The sequence below is a fragment of the Eucalyptus grandis genome, chromosome 2, assembly GCF_016545825.1.
Source record: "Eucalyptus grandis isolate ANBG69807.140 chromosome 2, ASM1654582v1, whole genome shotgun sequence".
Classification (NCBI taxonomy): Eukaryota; Viridiplantae; Streptophyta; class Magnoliopsida; order Myrtales; family Myrtaceae; genus Eucalyptus; species Eucalyptus grandis.
In genome coordinates, this window is record NC_052613.1 from 46,011,350 (window position 1) to 46,033,658 (window position 22,309).

At 40.7% G+C, this 22,309-nt stretch overlaps 2 protein-coding genes across 2 annotated transcripts; both read right to left on the reverse strand.

The window, feature by feature from the left end:
• Positions 1-4,096: 4,096 nt before the first annotated feature.
• On the reverse strand, positions 4,097-5,234 carry LOC104433205 (MLP-like protein 328). The gene is made up of 2 exons (XM_010045888.3): positions 4,960-5,234; positions 4,097-4,539 (listed from the first exon to the last, which is right to left on the reverse strand). Exons 1-2 carry the CDS (start codon positions 5,141-5,143, stop codon positions 4,271-4,273), a joined length of 453 nt encoding a protein of 150 aa, XP_010044190.1. The 5' UTR covers positions 5,144-5,234; the 3' UTR covers positions 4,097-4,270.
• A 4,136-nt stretch (positions 5,235-9,370) lies between these two features.
• LOC104433204 (elongation factor-like GTPase 1) lies at positions 9,371-13,853 on the reverse strand. Its single transcript, XM_010045885.3, has one exon. It carries the CDS (start codon positions 13,621-13,623, stop codon positions 10,531-10,533), a length of 3,093 nt encoding a protein of 1,030 aa, XP_010044187.2. The 5' UTR covers positions 13,624-13,853; the 3' UTR covers positions 9,371-10,530.
• Positions 13,854-22,309: the final 8,456 nt, after the last annotated feature.

Below are 22,309 nucleotides of genomic sequence, written 5' to 3' on the forward strand. Positions count from 1 at the left end.
TCGTGTGGAATAAAGAGCGTTGGCTATATCACTACTTGACCAAACACATCGTTTGATGTGTAGAATTGACACTCGTCGATAGTTACTGTGGTCCTTTTACATTTCACTTAACAATTAACCTTTTACAAGTCACTTAACAATTATGCTTCGATCGCTAACTGAGTTTAACCGATGCCAGTGATTATATGGAAGAGCATCTAACTCGAAAAGCTTTTTCTGATTTAGCATATGTAAATAGTTGAACCTCTACACCACCGCCTGTGGTGGTCCAGTTGGATAAGGCTCCTATGATCCTGTGCGAGGAGAAGAGGAGTTCGAATCCTACTGGCCACACGGGATCTTAAATGTGATGTCGGGATGGTGGGTCCTCCGCTAGCGTCACCCCGGGTTTACCTCGCCGGCTGTCGGCCGTACGGGGGTTCCCGAATCATCAAAAAAAAAAATAGTTGAACCTCTACATTGTAAATTAACCTAAGAGGGGACAATGATGCAATATCCAGTGGAGGTAACCATGCAGAAAAAGGTCGACCTGGCTTCAATTTTTCAGTAGCATGAAAAATTTCCTACTCGCTCAACATTTTAAAGGCAAATTGTCCGCGTGAATGACTTTAATTGGAGGATAAGAAAAGAACCAATTACTTCAGCTAAAATACAGATTCGATTTCATTAATTTAGCATTTTCAACTCAATCAGTGGTCAAATGTAGGGCCCCAAAAATATATTTCTACAAGCTAAGATTACAACATGTTTGTTTGAGAATGTCTACACTTTTCGAGTCAGAGTCCTCTGCTTTGTCGCATTCGCATGCTGAATAACCTTTTCCTCCACAGGAAGGCCTTTTCGCCGCCTCACAGCATCAATCAGCTTTCTCGCTGTACTAGAACCATCTCCAAACTCCTCAATTTCCTCTTCAGTTTTGGGCACAAAGAAAGGATCCTCAGGAAGCGCTTCCCAGTGACTAAGTACTAGCAGAGCACTAGCAGCTCCACCTGTCCATCTCCTTAGCTCATCTGCAAAGCCAAAACTTTCAGCAACCATAACATATGCGTGGACAGTGAAAAGAAATGTTAAATTTGTAGAGTGTGGATCTTGCAAGTGCCCTTGAATAAGGAGACAATGGTGGCGATGCATTATGTAAAAAGAAATGCAGCATTCAATTTGGTGTGGGCTCTCCCAAGCTTATATACCTCATGTGACGTTGAATATTCGAGATTAGGTCAAATTAACATTATGAGAATTTTTAAATGATGAGTCGCCACTGTTAAGAACAGTGAGAACAGAAGCTCCTCAACTGATGCTATTACTGATACCAAGAAGAACAAGGGAAGCAAGATATACAAGAGCAATAAAGAGAAAACATATGAAGAAGAGGAAGTAGAGTATATACATGCCGCTGAGAAGATATGTTGCTAAGAAGAATGAGAAGAGAACCTGTTTCGAACACTCTGTATAGTGCTACAAGTCTTGGCTAGTCTCGACAGTTAGTCTAGTGTAATTCAGTTATGGAAGTTAGTTAGTTTTTGCTTCAGTTAGTTAGTTATATTTTCTTCAACTAATTCAATACCTGTAAAAACATATTTCAGAGATAGTCCTTGTGTATAAAAGGCTAACTCTCGATTGAATGATATAATGAAAAGAAAAGAGAAAGAAGTCTTTCATCTCAAGATCTCTCTACAGATTCTTCATCCCAATTTCTTCTTTGCGCATAAACTTCTTTAGCCACTAGCCTATCAAAGTTGACTAAAAATCAAGTGAGGCATATAAGTATACCCACTTCCTACGCAATTAAAGATTGTGAGTACGAGGACTTAGTTATACTAATTTTCTCTAATGCCTTTTCTGTATGGTTCTTCTTATCAAAATATTATATAGCAGGCAGCTCAAATGCATTTTAACCTATCCTCTAACATGTAAGATTATTATACAAGTGTACAGTTATTAAAATAACAATCAATAATCAAAGCAACAAATAAATTGCAAAAATAGGGAAGAAATTAAAATACCTTAAAGCAAGCAAAGCTTGGTAATCAATTCCTAAACTTCTGTCAAGTGTTTACCAAAAGAACGCGCATGCCTAACCTAAACATTAACTCTAATTGTTTATGCAATTCTAATTAACTCTTTATTGGCATTTTATTCATTTATGTAATGTCAATCTAAGTTTTAATGCAAGTGTTCTAACATGACATGCATTCTAGATGAACCTAAACATGCAATGTCTAAATGACATGCAATCAATGACATGGCACGGATGACATGGCATGTATGGATGACATAGCATATGACATGGCATAATGATGATGCAACTAAAAAAACTATATCACATGCACATAACATGGCATAGTAAATAATAACACAATTAAAACTATATGACATACACGTGATATTTTTGGTATTTCTATTAAAATTCGTAATTAAATATGCCCTAATTTAAGTATGCAATTTGAACTAAGAAAATAAATCTAATCTGTTCTAAGATGATGTTCTTTTTGTTATTTTCAGAATATGGCAATCGTCTGAATTAAACATAGATTATAACTAATCAACACTTGCAATCCAACAAAATTTCAAATTAAAAGATTGAGATAATTTAAAAAATAACAATCATCTAACAGGTTAAATCAAAGATTATCACAATCTTTAGGTACAATAATTATCAAATATCAAATCAAAGTAATTAAAAAATGATCCAAAACCTTTACGGATCAAATTAATAATTGAATTCACTATCATCAATAATCCCCTAATTGGAACCACCCGTGGTGGCGGCGTAGTGGTTGCTTCAGTTCCTTTCAGGAGAGGTCTGGAGTTCGAATCCCTGCATCGTCTGCCTTATTAGAAAGGAATGCACGACTTGCCTGGGGCAGAAAGGGTGGTGGTGACTCTCTGCTCCTCCAGGATTTACTCCGCCGCGAAGCGGCGCACGGAGATTCCTTGGGTACCAAAAAATAATAATAATAATAATCCCCTAATTGGATGATGCCTAAAATCTCATATATCACAATTAGATAACGAAATCACACAGAAATTAGCAATTTAATATTCAAATCAATTCGGATAAAGATTGTTACCTAATTTGAACGATATAATCTGGATTAAGATCTAGCTACGCTGGGAGGCGATCGATGGTGGCTTCACTGAGATTCACCCATGGAGTGGTTCTCGACTGGAAAGTTCAGCAGGGACTCTCGGGTGACCTGCAAAACAGAAACACCACACCTTTGTATGTCCCCCTCCGTGTTGAGAATCCCGCGTCTTCTCTTCAGTGAGTACTTTATGTTGAATAGAATAAAGCGCAGACGCTCCTTATTTCTTTTTTTCTTTCTTTTCACCGACTCTACTTTGATCTCCACCCATGGCTTGGACTTCTGCAGCTGGTGCATGTACATGACATGTGTGACTCATGTACGTGTCAGTTCTAAGTTTTATCATTGCGGTACGGATCCTAATTGTAATGGACATGCAAATCAAGTGAATTTATTTTTTTCTTTAGGAGTCAGGTCAACTCCAAATTTTTTTATGTAATAAACAACTAGATACGATAGTTAAAATTTAGATATCAATAACCATCTAATAATTCCCACATGATTAATGATTTGGACGAAATTATTTTGCATAATTGATTGACCATGCAATAACTTGGGTCATAAGAGAGGATTCCTAAGATTTTCTCACGAAATTTTAATGATGTTTGAGTAAGAATTCTTGTTCTGGCTTATTTGGGTATCATGCCTTCAAGAACATAAAAGAGTGCTTCTAAGCGATTCAATTAAAAAATCTTAATTTCTATATTATAGCGCTTGTTTCATAATGAATTCTTGCTCTCCTCATCAACTTTGGTCCCATCATCTAAACCACGCACTTTTTTTTTTAACGCACTCCTTAGTTAGTTTTATTGGTTTCCCAACGTCTTTTAATGGAGAAACTAGCACCCCGGAAGTTTTACGACATTAGGATAAGTACTTATTGAGCTGATATTGCATAATCGACAAATCATGTGGACTGAACCCATTTGAAGGCTTGGAGAGTCTGGTCAAATAACAGCTTCACTTCGAATCTGACATGTCATCGGCAAACCCTTAATCAAAGTAATGAATAATCACAAACAAAAGAGAGGGTAAATTCAAGAGAGAGGGAGAGAGACACGACAATAGATCAGAGAGTTCAGCACTAAGTAGTGCAAATCACTCTGTATTTATTTATGCATGTTTATTTGGATAATCGAAACACAAGCGGACATCATAGCTCCTTTTCCTCTTCTTTCGTAGGCTTAAGCCTTGACGAGGTGAGCATCAATGTCTTTAGTCATGTTAGCCATAACATCGAGATAATTGACTGGGTGGGGCATGCTCTCGTTCAGCTTCTCGTACTCGATGATCACCTTGACAACGTCGGGTCCTCTGTCCTTATGGACGGCCTGCCAGATGGCCTTGTAGCTCTTGTAATAGTTGAACACCTCGCCTTCGATGCCGACGTGGGTTATGATCTTATTCTCGTCGTCAAACTGTATCTTCTCCTTGAATGTCTCCTTCTTCCCTTCTGCACAAATTCCACACCCCCACATGAAAATTGGAACAAATGAGCGAGTAAAGAATGATTCTTCTTCTTTTCCTCTCATACATATGTTCCTGAGGTTATATACATCCAGGTCTTCATGTTTCATCGAAATGCATAAATTACTGGACCAATCAAAGAGAACTTGAAAATCTTCCTGCGTCTCTTCTCGTGTTCCACGATCACTTTAGTTGGTGGCGGACTAAGTAAATGAAATGTTGATAATCTCAAGTGGTAGCTTCATACACAGCGCAGGACAGATTCAGCGCTATATTCATGCATTTTGATGCGGTGTAATGGAATGACTATATTGAGAATGAAACGAAATATGTGCTTGTCAAATGTGCATGATTAATCTAGGCCAAACTAAAACGAAATCTCTCCGACACGAAGGAGGGCACTTACCCAGTGAGTAAGTCCACTTCCTAATGGAGCCCTCAGAGTGCCATTCGCCTTCATGAATCTCCCCAGCGTGCACATCAGTGCAAGCATTAGGAAGGTGGTGCGGGGTGTTACTGAAAAAGCCGTAGAACTTATCGGCCGATGACTTGAGATCCACCTCCACCTCCACCTTCCCTCTCACTGCCATTATCTTCTCTTCTAAGAGAAAAAGTAACCAACAAAATAAAAGCACAATATGTAACTTTCCAAATTTTGAATGTATCTGCTGGATGGCGATAGTTAGTTTGTGCCCTCTTTATATAGAAAAAAGAAAGGACCTCATCCTTAGCTACAAGATGTTATTAATTCCCCAGGGACATCTTTGCATTATTGGTCGTACCAATTAAGATGGCCCCGCTCCATTGAATTGATGAAAAAATTAGAAAAGGGGTTGGAGTTGTGTATACGTAATTCGTGATTCACGTGGTTTGGATTTGCTTCATTGAGAATCACTCAAATCTCCTGATGAGGGAGACGAACAGCAAAGCAAGGAGATCACGCCACTTATTTCTATTTCAGTATCTACTAATCCCTACGTAAGCAGGTAAGATTTGATTTGATATTAGTTAACCATAACTGTTCACGTGGCTTGGATCTGCTTCATTAAGAATCATTCATTCTCCTGCCGGGAAAGATGAACAGCAAAGCAAGTAGCTCATGCCGCATGTTTTTATTTCAGTATCTTCTAATCACTACATAAGAACGTAAGATTAGATATTAGTTAATTACAATTTTATTGTCTGATGTGGTAAGGAAAGTTGATTATTCACCTCTTCATTCCCATTGGTAACATCGGTATGTGTTTTGACCAGCATCGTGTTGAGGACCACCTCTGTGTCATCATATTATGTGGGTGAAAAGAGGTGCCAACCTATCTATCATGGATACTACTTAATGTTTGTGTTGTGTCTTGGGGTCCATACAAAGTAGGGTAGGCCTTGCCTGCAAAGAAATGCAGAGTCGATTGATTTTACAACCACGTACTTCATTTTTTTCTGCTGCTGAAGTACTTTCATTTACACGCAAATCATTTCCATCGGGGACTGTAATTGATCACTGCCTTATCTGGAGATCACAGTCAGAGTAGTTATGACGTTCGTGGAGTAATAAAATGTCATCTTTTTTCATGCACGTCAAGATGCATGTGGATCTATCTACCAATCAAAAGGCCCATTGTGGCTAGAAGGACCGGTCTGAAGGTAACGTTTCATTGGGTGAAAATGAATTGCCGATACATCAGCAACCTGGAACCACAGACACTTGTTTCGTTGTCGGTTGGATGCGGGTAGAGCATCAACGTCTGACCAAGATACAATTATCCACGGCCTGTAGCTGTTTTGGCTGACCTGCTGTTGAAGTTTCTGTGCTTGATGTTAACTTGATAAATAATAATCGACAGCATCAGCTTTGAAGAATCCAATAATGGTAATAAATAAGCCCATCGACGTGGCTCCTTTAGAGCCATGACGTGAGGATGGCCGATTCCAAAAACCATAAGCCGTGCGCGATCCGGAAGAAAAGCAAAACGGAGAGTCTGGACGGCGGAGAGCAACGGAGAAGTCATCCCCAACGACTTTCTTGCTTGTAGCGTGCAAAGTACGGAGAGCAATAGAGAAGTCATCGAGCTCTACTGTACTTGTTGGAAAAAGCAATCTCCTCCAACTGATAGGTACAGAGGTTCTGCTAGAGACAGATTGCAAATCTGCCGTGGAATTTCTCTTGGGTAAAGAAGAATGCCCGTGGGCCTTGTCTCCAATTGTGGATGATTGCAAAATGATGTGCGCCAAGTTGAGGCCTGTTAAAGTCACTTTGGGTGTGTTTAATAATCATTATGTTTCTCGAAATAATTTCTAATCATAAATGATATTTCTTTATTTTTTCCCGAAAATAATTTTTAAGCATAAATTGCATTTGGTACCATTCTTAAAATTTGTAATCCAAACTATTTTCTTTTAATTTTTTAATAATTTTATTATTTTTGTTCTTTTTCTTCTTTTCTTTTTTTTTCCTCTTCTTATTCAAGCTTTGGCCGATGACAGTCTCGAGATAACCGACAACTAGCTAGACAAGAGTCAAAGACCTCACCGAAGCGTTACCGACCCCCAGTGAGGCCGCATCTCATCAGTCAAGCCTCGCTAGTAACCAAGGGAAGCTTAGCCAAGCCTTGGATGGGCAAGAAGCCTCACCCACATTTGGTGCCGTCAAGCCCCGTTAGGGACTGAGCGAGCTTGGCCTTGTCTAGACATGGCTCTATTGAGCCTTGCCTGATTAGGCGAGGCTCGTTGGTGATGAGGGCAAGCCCAAGCGAGGCCCCTTGGCCACCGGCGAGCTCGCTGGACCTCACCCAATCAATTGCCAACAGCTGGCAATGATGGACAGCGGCTGCCAACGGTGGACAAGGGCAGCAGCATTGGAAAAAGAAAAGAGAAGGAAGAAGAACAAGAAGAAGAGAAAAAAAAAAAATAGATTGGCTTTGATTCTGGAATTATATCAAGAAACAAAGAAGCAACTTTTTTTTTAACTCCTTGATTCTGTTTCAGATATACTATTGCCAATTGGATTGCTAAAGCTTGCCATTGAAATGCTCTTCCTCTTAACTGGACGACTAACCCTGCAGAGCTCTTTTGAAACATTTTGTGTTTAGAAACCGTTACGTTTGATTTGAAGTTTCTTTGCAAATGAATGAAAGGCTTTATTTTCAACCCAAAAAAAAAGTACGGAGAGCCCAGAACCAGATGAATGAGGAATTAGTGTGAGGAAGGTTGAGTTGCGGCCTTATTCACATTTGACTATTACCGATAATAAAGGGGAAGAAAAATGCAAATATACGCCTATATCCACAGGCGTTAGAAAATTGACACTCTGCTCGAGAGTTGCAGCTTATTTTTATATTTCGAGGATTCAAGATATTGGAGAATGGCGTCTGGTATGTCATATCTATAACTTTTTACCCATCATGAGAAGATAGGTAGGATTGATAAGTATCTATACATTACATATTAAACACGTACATGGGAAAGAACTTGCAAAATCACAACGAGAGCTGGGGACGCGTCACCAACGGGCCCCTCCCATGCCGCCGCCTCTGGCAATGCCAACATGAGCTACAGCCCAGGGACAACGATGACCCCCGCCAGGCCTCTTCCCCTAGTTTGCCTTCTGCACCCATACCAGCGACCACAAGGGCCACATCTTCTCCAATGGCCTCATTCTTCTCTCTCCACCTTACTTTGTCTTTGCCTCGCTGCTACCACCATCCTTCGAACCTTAAGCTTACTGTCATCATCCTCGACGCTGCTGAGCCCTCGTTGATGGGGGCAACGAGAAGAGATCGACAGACAGACAGAGTTGTTAGGTGTTGTGGTAATTCGGCAACGTACATCCAACAATGTGTTGAATATCATAAGAGAAATAGGAAGAGTAGCGGAGTGACCAATCGAATATGATGAAATAAATTCTAAGCTTTTTACTTTAGAGTGATTTTGAAATGTAGTTGTAACATCTCATTATGGAAGTGTGAGCACTCTGCAGTGTAATTTGTATGTCGTACAATGTGCAGGACATGGTATGTAAAGCAACGAAACTTGTAATAATATTTTGGACAAAATTGTTTGAGTGATCAAATGCTTTGAACCTTGTTGATAAAATTTCAGAAAGAAATACCGTGAAATGAACTTCACAAATATGTCGTTATCTTCCCAGAAACTTAAACAATCTTATCTCAACTTTAGCAACAAGAATGATCCTTACAGAAACAGATTCTGCTTCCGTTACCTTACCTCAAGTAAGACCAACCTATAATCAGTTCCTTTTTTGAAAACCATTACATGCTAATGTTGGAGTAGCACGTAAAAGATGGGTCTCGACAAACAAAAGAAAGTAGATTTGGAGAAGTAATGAGCAGACAAGAGAAATGAATTGCTTGTCACAGGATTATACAGCTCTAATGCATACTACAGGGTCGATAATAACCTGTCAGTCAAACATATGAGAGGCAGGTGAATTCTCCTAGAACCGTATGGCCGAAATAATCACTCAGAACGGTTGTTCTCACGAAAACTCAGCAAATCAAACAGCTCAGATGATGAACTACCATAAACATATGTTGCAATCTCAGTCGCATTTCCAATAATACAGCAGAAGAAGCACACAGTATAAATCTTTCACACGTGGAAAGAAAGGACTCGACACTAGTCACATTGAAGAGAACCAGAACCAAGAACAGATACATTCAACAAGCACCAGATATTACCTGATAAGAATACAGCAAGCTTCACTTCTATCAGAAACTTGAGTATTGCAGCAGAGTCTATAGAGCAGCAGGAATCAAAATGACCCAGATTGTCCAATTGACACGACATCCTAAACCCAAAAGTTAAAAGAATGAACCCTGTGACAGCTACTTATTCAAGATCAGTCAAGTTTCACAGAGGAACTTTGCTGTATCCAGATGGGGCACAGAAAAGCACACTTACAGCGGCAGAGGAATGCTGAAAAAACAAGACCAACAGATGCTAATTGTAGTTGCTAAGGCAATCTGCCATTCCCTTTGGCATAAAACAAACAAGCAATCCTTGTTAGGGTCACCTTTACATGAAGACCTCTAAACGGACAGCTCAAGAAGCTCCTGAACATCTAAAACCCTTTGCTCTATGCCTGTAGAAAACTATTTCTGCAGTCAATATAAAACCAAGAGATTGAACAAGAGAAACGGACTTTGTACACTTCTAATAGTAGAAAAAAGTCCATTGATGTCTAAATTCTCAGAAGTACATTATGCTGAAGAGAGATTATAACAAGATCTGCCAATCTGATCTGTCCAAGAAATGATAGTGCCATAATGGGAGCAAATGTTTGTGCATGTCATAACCTTCTTCAAGTAATTTGTTCATCAATCTGCTGACATATCTCTGTCTGGAATCACCAAGGAAAGCATAATCTACTCGCAAAGAAAGATTAAGAAACCGTTCAATTTGCTATGCATTCACTTCTATGTATCAGCTGAAGAAAAATTATAAATCATTTGCCTGCAGATGAAGATTGAGCATGGTAACAATGTCCAACAACGACTGCCTCAAATTTACTCAAACCAAATGACTTCATATACTTGCTGCAGGATCATGCCAACCTGTCTCTCTAGTCGCTCAATGGGTTCTGCTGATAAAATCCTTCTTTTACCATAGTCGTGTATAACAAGGAGTGTCATCTTATATCACTACTCGACCAAACACATCGCTTGATGTTTTGAATGATGCAATCAACAATAGTTACGTTAGCCCTTTTACAATTCACTTGACACTATGCTTCGATCACCGAGTCTTAACTGATGCTAGCGATTTATGTGGAAGAACATCCAACTCAAAAAGCTTTTTTGATTAGCGTATGTATCTAGTTGAACCTCTACATCGTAAATTAAGAGGGGACAATGAAACATTTCCTACTCGCTCGCATTTCCAACTCAATTAGTGGTGAAATGTAGAGCTCCAAAAATATATTTCTATTAGCTAATATCACAACATGTTTGTTTGCAAATGTCTACACTTTCCGAGCCAGGGTCCTCTGCTTTGTTGCATGCTGAACAACCTTTTCCTCCACAGGAAGGCCTTTTCGCCGCCTCACGGCATCAATCAGCTTTCTTGCTGTATTCTGAAGTACACTAGAACCATCTCCAAACTCCTCAATTTCCTCTTCAGTTTTGGGCACAAAGAAAGGATCCTCAGGAAGCGCTTCCCAGTGACTAAGTACTAGCAGAGCACTAGCAGCTCCACCTGTCCATCTCCTTAGCTCATCTGCAAAGCCAAAACTTTCAGCAACTGGAACATATGCGTTGACTGTGAACAACGGTGACCCTTCCTGCATTTCCTCCTTCAGAACATGAGCCCTTCTCCTACCCAAAACAGCATACATTGATCCCAAGTTTTCGGTTGGAGTGTTTAACTCACAGAAATACAGGGCTTCAACAAGTCGGGGTTTATTTCGGAGAACTGCTGCTCTACAGGCATCTTTGACTGCCGCCATAACTTGCCCAGTGAAGATGGCGTGCTGCTCAGGCTGCTGATTATTTTCAGGTTCACCAGATTTGCCCGCCAAAGGAGAAATATAGGCCTCAACAACAAAAGCTAAGCCCCACATTGGTTCATCACACAAGGGGCCAGATGACGTAGCCAGTTGAAAACCAGATACGATACCACTCTCAAGACTCTTTGCTTCATCGTACAATTCTTGATTAGATTCTACAAATTGCTCTGCAGCTATATTATCACAATCAGGAGTATCCAGAAAGCCTAATTTCTCAGATACATAGGCCGACCCTCGAATGAGAACAGATTTATCAGAAATCGTTCTCTTGAAGTCTGGAGTGAAGAGTATATTTGGACCAACATGCCTAGGCCCAAGTGACCAAATCCTCCTAAGGAGCTTAAGCCACTTTGCTCTACATTTATCAGCACGATCCTTGTCGTTCTCAGCCGCTGAGTTGATGTCACTATCTATCGCATCTATTATACGTTTCTTAAGTACTTCAGTTGGATTTTCCTTTTCCTTCGTTCCTGGTTGCTGTGTTTCCACTATTTTACTGCTCCATCCTTGCTTACCACCTATAACATCCCCAAGGAGGTCAGCACTTTCGTCAAGCACCTTAGTTAGCGCAGGCGGCAGTTTCATGACTTGCACTCGAATATCACACCTTCCATTCGGAGTAGTCTTCTCAACATAATCTGAGCTCTTAGATAATGACTTCAGGTTTTCTAGTGGATTGGATTGATCACCCTCAATAGTCTCTTTATAGGAAACGAGGGGCGGTGAGACTTCTAATCTTACCTTAGCAAACCTCTCCTTCAAATCCTTTATGCACCTCTCTAGATGAACCTCTCCAGCAGCAGACAGCACATGTTCACCTCTACCAGAAACACTGACTTCTACAAATGGGTCTGCTCGATTCAGAAGCCTCAATCCTCTCATAAGCGAACCCATATCTGCTGGGTCAGATGGCTCAATTGCCACTCGGAGGGTTGGAGCAACTTGGAAAGCCATGCTTGAGAAGGGCCAACAGTTCATAGTGGATGAAAGGGTCGCACTTTTCAATATATGCTGACCAAGGCCGCGGATGGCTACAATATTCCCTGCCTTTGCACAAGAAACGGGCTTTAAGCCTTGACCCATCATCAAGTACAATGAATGCAACTCAGCTACCTGCACATGCTTTTGCTTCGATTCTCCCTTGAGGGGATCATACAAAGCCGAAAGCACAAAAACTCTCTGCCCTGAAGAAAGAACCCCGCTAAAAATCCTAGCAAACGCAAGAAAGCACTCATCTGATTCTCCACCTGGGCCTTCATCATTTGCATTGTTCAGCACTTCCCCCTGTGGACCTCTTAGAGGTAGCATTTTCATTGGGATAGCAAACATCTTGGATACAAATGCAACACATGGTGCGTCGGAGCTACCATCACAATTCTCAACAGATCTTCTAACAAGTTCTGCCTCTGCAAGAACGTCTGAGTCAACTCCACTATCTAGAACTTCTCTCTTAGGAAGCAATCGTGAGACACGAAATGATTGCGCAGCAATTGGATCCGGCATAAACCTAACAACCATGGATAAAATTGCATCGGAAAGAGGAAGCCAGCGGCTCATTATAGCTTGCAGCATTACTTTAGGGTCCTTATTCCGGAGCTCACGAGGGGGTATGGATAAATTAAACGATTTGATGAGCTTCTCAAGCATCTCCTTCTCCCCATCAGGTTCTAGAGCTGCCTGGTAAACCTTCCAAAGTGGCTCCAGCACAAACTGGACAAACATGGGTTTAGCCTTATTGCTTCCTCCACCTAATGCCTTCTTGCCCACTATCATCTTCGTTTTGTTATTGTAGTACCTCGGACCCCAAAGTGCTTTCTGCAGTGTGGCCACACTGGCTCCGAGCTTCGAAGCATAAAACTCAGCAAACTCATTAATACTAAAGCCCCACCCATCTAATGCACACACGAACGCCACATTCCCTTTCTGGGGTTGAAAGGTATCTTCCTCATCGTCCTCAATCAACTGCAGATTATCGTCATCGACCACGCCGCCCGCGGAAACCGCGAGCATCGAGTCCACGTCCGACAAGTACTTCTCCGACTTATAAGTGCTCACGATCCCATTAACCTCATGGACTATCCTCAACAACCTATTGTAAGCCTCCATGGGGCTCAGCTTCAGCTCACAGATCAACCTATCGATCTTGTTGAGCACCAAGCAAGGAGTGAGCTTCTCGATCCAAGCCTGGCGCAGCACGGCGTGGGTTTGGATGTGGACGCCCTCCACGGCGTCCACCAGCACCAGCGCCCCATCGCTCAACCGGGCGGCGGTGGACACCTCGCTGCAGAAGTCCATGTGGCCGGGGGAGTCGATGAGATTGACCGAGTAGTCCCTATAGGTGAGAGCAATCGAGGAGCTCTTCATCGTGATGGCACGCCTCTGCTCCTCGTCTAGAAAATCCATGAACCGGAGCTTACCTGCGAGCTTCGGGTGGAGCAGGCCGCCGCCGCAGGACGCGATCAGGTGGTCGGCGAGGGTGGTCTTGCCGTGGTCGACGTGGGCGAGGATGCAGATGTTCCGGACCTTCCTGGCGTCGCCGGAATCGCCCATCTTTTCTTCTTTCTGCTCCTGCCCTCGAAGCAACGTCGAATCGCGAAGAGGGGAGGGGAGAGCTCCTGCGAATTGGGAAGACGGAGCCGGGATGGGCCGCGGCGGCGTTCAAGCGGCGACCTTTGGCGGCGAGGTTCGAGGAGATGGAGGTGGCGGCGGAGGATCGAACTGGTTCGATTCGGTTGGGGCTGGTTCTTCTTCGGTTGCGTGAATCATTGTGGTTTTGGGTTTTTGGGGGAAATCAGGACGAGGAGTAAGAAAGGAAATAAATATAAAACATTTAAAATTTAGGTAATAACAATTTTTTATAAAATAATCACCAGAAATTACTATAAAAAAGAGCAAATCTCGTTTGTTAACTTTAAATCCTTTTAAATGTAAGTATAACGAACTTTTTACGAAATAATCACGGAAAATTATTATGAATTATGATTTGAGAATTCATTTCTCCAGATTATTGCAATATCGTTTTAAAGGAATCGGTAAATTTTACGGCTTGTGTATTTTGTTCTTGCCCAAAAAAGAACTAAAAAGGCCCTAGAATTTTTAGAAATTGTAGGTTTTTTGTTTCTACTCACTAAAGTAAATAATGAGTATGCTCCTTTTAATAATTTGAGGTGAGGGTATGTAAAAACGACACACAAATGGTATGGAGAACCAAAGTCTCAAACTTGACAATTGCAAAGTGAAATTAAATGATTCATGATGAGATTTGCAGTAAATATAAAAATTAGTATTCGATGCATATATATTAGATTAAAAAAACGGGTGATTATTACATCATATTACTAGAAGACTTGTACAATGCATGGAACTTAAAAAATCATTCTTTTTACTTGAATGATATTATGCAATTTAATTATAATATTTGAGTTATATTGCTTTTGTATGACCAATGTCAGTAATTTGATCTAAAATTTTCTTTTACTTAATCCAAATAATCTTCGAAGGATGTAATTTGTGCCGATTTAATATACATCTATTGTACTTTATGTATATATTCTATCTTTAATATTATTTTGTAAAAGAATATTATACGTAACACTTCCGCATGAGCTTAAATGCTCTCATCAACTGAAAAAGAAAAAAAAGGAAATGTATACATTTTTTTCTCTATGCACACATTTTAGCTTGTTTTGGTAGGGATCCCCTGTCATTCTCTATTTGCTGAATGGGCAAATATGGACGGGCTCAGGCGGGGCTTGCTCGAGTCCGAACCTTAAGAGGCTCGGCCCAAGGAAAAACATGGACGGGTCAGCCCATCTGGCCACGTTTCTGTTTCTATTTTTTTTTAAAATTCAGTTTAAAAATAAACAAAACTGAAAAATAAAGGGAAAATGATTTTAGGACTTCGCGTTAATTCATTTTATTACTTTAGCTATGAGTTTCATGGTATCTTTTTTTCCTATTACTTCAAAATCTCAACAATTATTGTGCTTGTACAAACATATGAATGAAAACATCTGATTCTGCACGCATGAAAGAAACTACAACCCAAAAAATCTTCATATACATAATTTATCAAAATATGGCCAACCTCGGATATCAATGATAATTTAATCTCCCTCATCAAAAATAAGAGCGTAGCCAATTCGTACATTCTTTATGCTATTGACATACAGGATAACACGTATGTTGACACCAAAATTTTGACGATCCAATAGTTATTAATTACATAGAAAATTAAGGATTAATTTTTTAATCCCTAAACAAAAAATTAGAATTAAATTTCATAGCATGTAGTTTTAGAAGCATTCATTATTTAGTTTATATTTTTCAATTAATTGCATTAGCATTGGACCGGTGGTCAACGGTTTTGAGCTTAAAAATTAATAAATATTGAGCCCATGAAAGGATAGAAAATTCGGCTAAGCTCAGGGGAGGTGGTAGCCAAAATTCATAGGCTTGAAGGGCTTTAATTAGCCTAATTTGAACTCCTATCTAATGTTTGTTAACATCTAGATATAATACATATTCAAATCAAATGTTATCCAAATGAGTGTTTGACATCCATCAAAAAAATTGGATTAGACATCGAAAAGATCTCCTAACATAGATTGGCAGGTTTACTGCCTAGGTCCATCACAACTACCTATGCCACCTAATGGAAAAAAAAAAAAAAAACCAACACCATTCGCCTCTATTTCAACCCATATTGTGTCATGACTTTGCTATGTTTCTTGCTCGTCCCTCTTCTTTGTCTTGCACCTCTCTCTTTATATCGTCCTTCTCCATTGCACCCTCATTTGTTCTCTTTACCTTGTTGTCATCGCTGTCAAGAAGGCAAGGTGGCAATGAGACAAGCCCTTGATCTAGGCTTAGATCGAGCATTAACTTCATTTCAATTCGTCCATGCCTGCGGTCATCGGGCCACCTCTCAATTTTTATTTTTTAAAATTCCAACTTCAAAAATGAATAAAATTAAAAAAAAAAATGAAGGAAAAATAAATTTAGGACCTTGTGTCATTTCATTTTAATAATTTACCTCATTGGTTACATTTGGTCGTTCAAATATTTTTATCGGACAGGATAAGGTCATATAGGATAAAGAAATAATGGAATTTTGAATCTTCTATCTAATGTTTGTTAACATCTAGATATAATACATATTCAAATCAAATGTTATCCAAATGAGTGTTTGACATCCATAAAAAAAAAAAGGATTAAACATTGAAAAAGATCTCCCAACATGGATTGGCAGGTTTACTGCCTAGGTTTGTCACAACCACCTTAGTCGTCTGAATGGAAAAAAAAAAAAAAAACCAACACCATTTGCCTCTACTCTAATCCATATTGTGTCATGACTTTGCTATGTTTATTGCTCATCCCTCTTCTTTGTCTTGCACCTCTCTCTTTATATCGTCCTTCTCCATTGCACCTTCATTTGTTCTCTTTACCTTGTTGTCATCGCTGGCAAGAAGGCAAGGTGGCAATGAGACAAACCCTTGATCTAGGGCTTAGATTGTGACATCCAAAATTTTCGTATTGTTTTATTAAATTAATCGGACATTTCATTGACGCGTCTATGGGTTGTTCTCGGAGGGGCGATCACTCTCGAGATAACCTTCTAGGTGGCCATTAAAGAATATTAAGGCAATAGACTTGAGAATTCGACCAGAATCGGCTTCGATCGTGTTCATCTTTAGGGTCATTACGGTACGCTTAAGAATCGAATTAAGATCGGAGATAGGTCGGTTCAACCGAGATGTGTGGCCGATCATGGGTGACTCCACTAAATTGGAAAATTCTCGTCGTAGGCACTAATTTGATTTTTCTATCGTTTTGGTACCTTGTGTCCGTAATTGAATCCTCGAGATTTTCACGATAATCAAGAGTCGCCATTGAGTCAAGTGGGTTCATAGTGGCTCGAAGAAAATTGACCACGAGTCATTTGCACTTAAAAAGTTCTGAAAACTACCCAGTAGTCTAGGTCACGCTAAAAGTGCGCGGAGTGAAATTAACCGTCAATTTGAGTCGATTTCAAAATCGAAAGTTCGGTTATGTCACAAAGCTATTTTAGGAACATCAACTCGATCTCGAAAGATTTTTCGGAGGTATTGAGATTTTTACGAAAAATCGTTGCGGACACTGCGAAAATCAACGAAATTTGGATAGGCCAAATTAAAGGAAATTTGGATTTCTAGGCCGAGCCTTTGAGTGCCAAGGACTTGCAGAAGATTGTATGAGATTTTCCTTCAGAGAAATTGGACCTCAATTTGGAGAGATTGGAATTGAAATTTAGTTCGAACTTAGTTAAAATCGAATCTTAAGATGGGGGTGTGCAACATTGGAATCAATATGGATTTTTGGTGGATTCTTGAGTGAGGAAAAATGCGAGCCGATCAATGAATGATCAATTGAATTTGTGAGAATCAATGAGATGAAATCAAGGGATTTAGAACCAATTGAGGCATCTCTCTCTCAATTTCGTAACCCCCTTTAGCCTGCTGAAAATTGAATGGCAGGATGTTATATAGGCATTTGAAGGCCAAGTATTTTTACATGTACTAAGAGTAATTTTTGGAAGATATTTTTGTGAAATATCCAACCAAGTGGAGCCCAACTCTCACTCATCTCTATCCATCTCTTTCCCCTCACCTTCTCAACCGATCGGACTCTCCCTCCCCTTTTCATTTTCGTGCGACACCTCAATGAATAGCTGATGTTGAAGACCGGCAGCTCTTTCCTTTGAAAATTGAAGCCCACGTTCCTCTACTTCACCGATTCTACCAGCCACACGCCAGCCCCACTACCGTTGGTCTCCTTCGGTCAAAACTCCTCTCGCTGGCCTTGGTGGTTGACTGGCAGCATTCACGAAGCCTTGAAGACCGAAACTCCACCGAGCGAAGCCTCCACCGAAGCAGTTTCTTCTTTGTTGCTGCCATTTGGCCGTAAGCCAACAATCGGTGTCCTCCTCTCCACACGGCAAGAAATTCAAGCGGACATCTCCACGGTTCTTCGTCCATCCATCCGCATGAACAACAACCCACCGAAGAAGAAGAGATCTCTACGCGTCCGCTCCTTCCAATTCTGAGTCGACCGAGCAAACCCCCTGCAGCTCATGCAAGATTTTCCTCCACTGTTGACTTCATTGAATCCCCCGCTTGCTGCCTCGTTCACGTCACCTCCATTTCTCCTTCGTGTAGCTCAGTTGCCGAAGCAATTGACTGGCTGAAGTCACAGCACCCTCCAGCGAAGACCGAAGCAGCCCACACAAATTTCTCTTCGTGGATTGCGGCCCAACTCTACAGCCCAGCGAAGCCAAAAGTCTTCAGTCCACCTTCAGTTTAATTGCTCGGTCCATCTTCAGCAGCATCAGCCCAGCAAATTTTAAATATCTTGGGCCGCTCAGATTCAGTCCATTTGGGCCGTAAGTCAGGCCCAGCGAATTCAGCTTTGAAGCCCAGCAAAATTAGAGACCCGCGAGGACAGCCCATTCAAGGCCCGTTCAGTCAAGTGAAGCCCAGTCCAGTGCAAGAACAAATCTCAATTGGACTGAGATTTGTTGGGCCAAGGTCAAGGCTCGGTCCAAGCTGCTGGTGTCGTCGAAAGTTCGATTTCGGCCGCCGTCGCAGTGATTCGGTATCCGCTTTTGTCAAGTGAGTTTTACTCACTAATGCTTTATTAGTAGACTAATATGCCTAAGGGTTAATTAGATTTAAATTAATTGCAATTAGGTGGATAGATTAGACTAAAATAATTAAATTAGAGACTTGTTAATGCATGTTAGTTAAATTGATGGTGTAATTAGTAAGTAGACATGTCCTATTAATTATTGAATGCATCTTGGGATTTTCTCGTCCCTTATCGGGTATTATTTAAGCAATTCAGGCCTAGAAGGAATTTTTAGGAATTTAATATTAATTTTCGAAATTAATTTAATTATTTATTTATTTCTCGGAAATTCAACTTGGAATGGCCAGTGACCAGGATTTTATGCTGATGATCGTGGTGCAGTCCGTTTATTTAATTGAGCTTTATATTGTGCTAAATTGAATTTATCGTATTTATTTATTTAATTTTCGAAATTAATTATTTATTTAATTATTTTCCGGAAATTCACCCGGGATGGCCGGTGACCGGAATTTCGTGCTGATTATCGTGGTGCAATCCGTTTATTTATTTGAGCTCTACATTGCGCGGATTTGAATTGATTGTGCAAATTAGGGATTTATCCCAAATTGAATTAAATTGAGTGATTGATTGGTTGATGGCCGAGTATGACTATTTAACATTGATGAGCTGTAAAGCAGAGGGCACTATGAAAGTGAATTGGGGAAATTCTCGGCTGAAACCAATCATGACCGATGCAATGAGACATACGTGGTTCGGTGATTAAAGGATATCACTGGTGAAAACGGCGCCTTAAAAAATGCACGAGTGTTGTCTATTACATGCAATAGTATGGACATACGTGGTTCGGTGAGGGAGAGTATCATTGGTGAAAACGGCGCCTTAAAGAACGCACGAGTGCTGTCCATTATACACGACACCTTGGCAGAAGTAATGCCCGAGAGCACTAATGAAGCTCTGTGACTAAGTGTACTGCTGGGGGTGTGATGATGGGAAGTGAAGTGACCCAAGGATGGTTTAACTGACATGTGAATCGACTAGGTCGATTGATCAATGAGTTGATCCAGAGGTTGTGAATTGATTGAATGTTTTAATGCAATATATGAAGCATATGTGCATAACCTTAAATTGCAGGTTGGAAATTGATGCCAAGGTAAGTCATCTGACTCGTGTTGTGCTAGGTAACCTGGTGGTGTATTGGTTTCCTAATCGAGTCTTAGGGGGTAGGACTCGCTGAGACATCATCTCATTGGTTGTTGTAAAAACCAATTTCAGGCCCTTAGGCGGAAGATCTTTAAAAGGAGGATTCCAAGAAAAGCCTAGCGAGGAATCAGAGGAGGGTGAAGAGGATGATTTTGAGTACGACCTGTAGAAGGATTGAGACCTCCCTCATTTTGAAAACCTTGTGAATATTTGTAGATTTGTTAAATCAGACCTTGGTGAATAGTAATGTAAAGTATAATGAAAGCTTTGTTATGCTATGTATAAAAGTGTGGTTATGAGTTTTCAATATGGAAAATGTAGCCTGCCGTTTTCTATCCCATTGTTTTTTGTTATGCAGGGATTTATAACCGCTTCCGCATGTGCTTAATAAAAGAAAGGGTCGGCGATACATAATCCTGGGATATCGCATTCTAAAATCGACCAAGTAGAAGGATGTGCGCGTGTCCGAGGATCGGGGCGTGACATAGATCGAGCATGAACTTTAGATTTCAATTAGTCCATGCTTGATCCTTGCCCTCAAGTCATCCTTTGGCCTGTTAGTACTCGAGGTTGACCGAAGTTTATGTCCAGGCTATGTGTGACAGAGCTAGAAGCAACAATCTAAGGCGATGTCAATAGAGAGATCAATTGAGGAGAGCAAATATGTCACCTCAAAGTAAAGAGTGAATGGAATATGATCAAAGTCTCTCATAAAATTTGAAACTTCAATTATGGAATAGAGGAAGAAGAAGAAGAGAGTGAGACCGTGGCCCAAATTCTAAAACTTCGTTTTTACTTTTAATTTTTTTTTTTTGTATGGATTTCACATATCTTATTTGGTCTATCTCACCCCTTACATGGGATTTTTTAACCCAGATGATATCTAGTCATGTTCGGAATTTGTGGTACACCAAACATTGAATATAATAAAAGTTACCCTATTTGGAATTTCATATGTATGACCAAACGCAGCCCATGGTTTTAGAATTTTAGCATAGCTCATCCTATTAGTGTTTGTAAAATTTAAATATCAGGGTGGAATTTTTAATAAAACATTCTTTTATAGGTTGCTATACATATTATGGGTGGACCGGGCCTCAAGGTTCTTGCCCAGGCCCAGCCCGCCCACAGACCGAGGCTGGATCTTTTGTCCAGGCCAGCCCAACAGGCCTACAAATTCCAACAGAGCGGCTTGTCCGGGCGGGCCCGTGAGGTCTATATTATCCACCCAAAAGAACAGTAACAGCGGTAATCAACGCTGGTGCTAGCAATTGTGGACTCTTTCTCTGCACATAATTTTTACTGCTTCCTTGACTTTGAAACCATGTGCGAGCATTGAACGAGATCGAGAACTGATATTATTCATTTGCCCAGCCTATCTAGGCTAGAGCTATACGCAGGAAGCTAGCTCGCAGTGCCCAACACGGAGTGAATAGGGCATCTGCAGAAACCCAAACGGTTTACACAAATCAACTGCAAGAAGACATCACAGTTAGCATGGACATCACTGTCGAAAACTGGCACGGATACGACCCTCCCATTAATTAACCCATTAATAATACGTAGGGGCCGTGTTGGGCAGTTGCTATTCAATTACATTAGTGACGGATGATCAAAGTTAGCAATGGGGCGGACAAGCACACAGGCCTCGTGGGTCCTCCACTTTTAAGCCCTTAGCTTCCCTCATTCATGATAGACTGTGCCAATGATATGATGCAGACAGAAGCAAGGAAGATGTGTTTTGCCAAGGGTCGGCCTGGAGGAGAATCGGAACGACCCAGATCACGAAGCGAAAACGGAGTAGGGCGTCGACGTGGCGGTGGGTGAGAGCAATAAACCCTGGTTTTATTATCGGACATGAGCTGATGTTGCGATAGAGAGAGAGAGAGAGAGAGAGGAAGAAAGCAGAAAGAGAGAGCAGAGAGAGGGTAGTTGCCCGCTCTTCATTCATCACTCACACAGACGCCCACTGAAGAATGAGGGCATTAAAATATACAGATGTAATGGCTCCATAAAGCAGACATTCATTTCGTTTGGAAACAAGCCCATCTTCTCTTTCACAGGAACGAAGCCTTCGCATCCGCTGTCTCGCCCCAACAGAATCTTTTGGGACAATCAAAAACTTATGTTACGAGGAAAAAAAATCGTATAACGCACCTCTCTCTCTCCCTCGAGCTATATCTTAGGGTTTTTATGAGGGTTCGTTTGACTAAGAGCTGATTCCAACGAAGTTTCCATACAGGCCACGCCCTTGTTTAATTCGTCGCAGATCCCTTCTCGGAAGGATGGACTTTTATTTTGTCTGAAGGCGACATTGAAACTGCCTAACTTAGTTTTTTTATTCAACCTACATGGGTAAGCACACTATGCGACTTTATACTTAATGCACATGAGAGTGAATGACCTATAC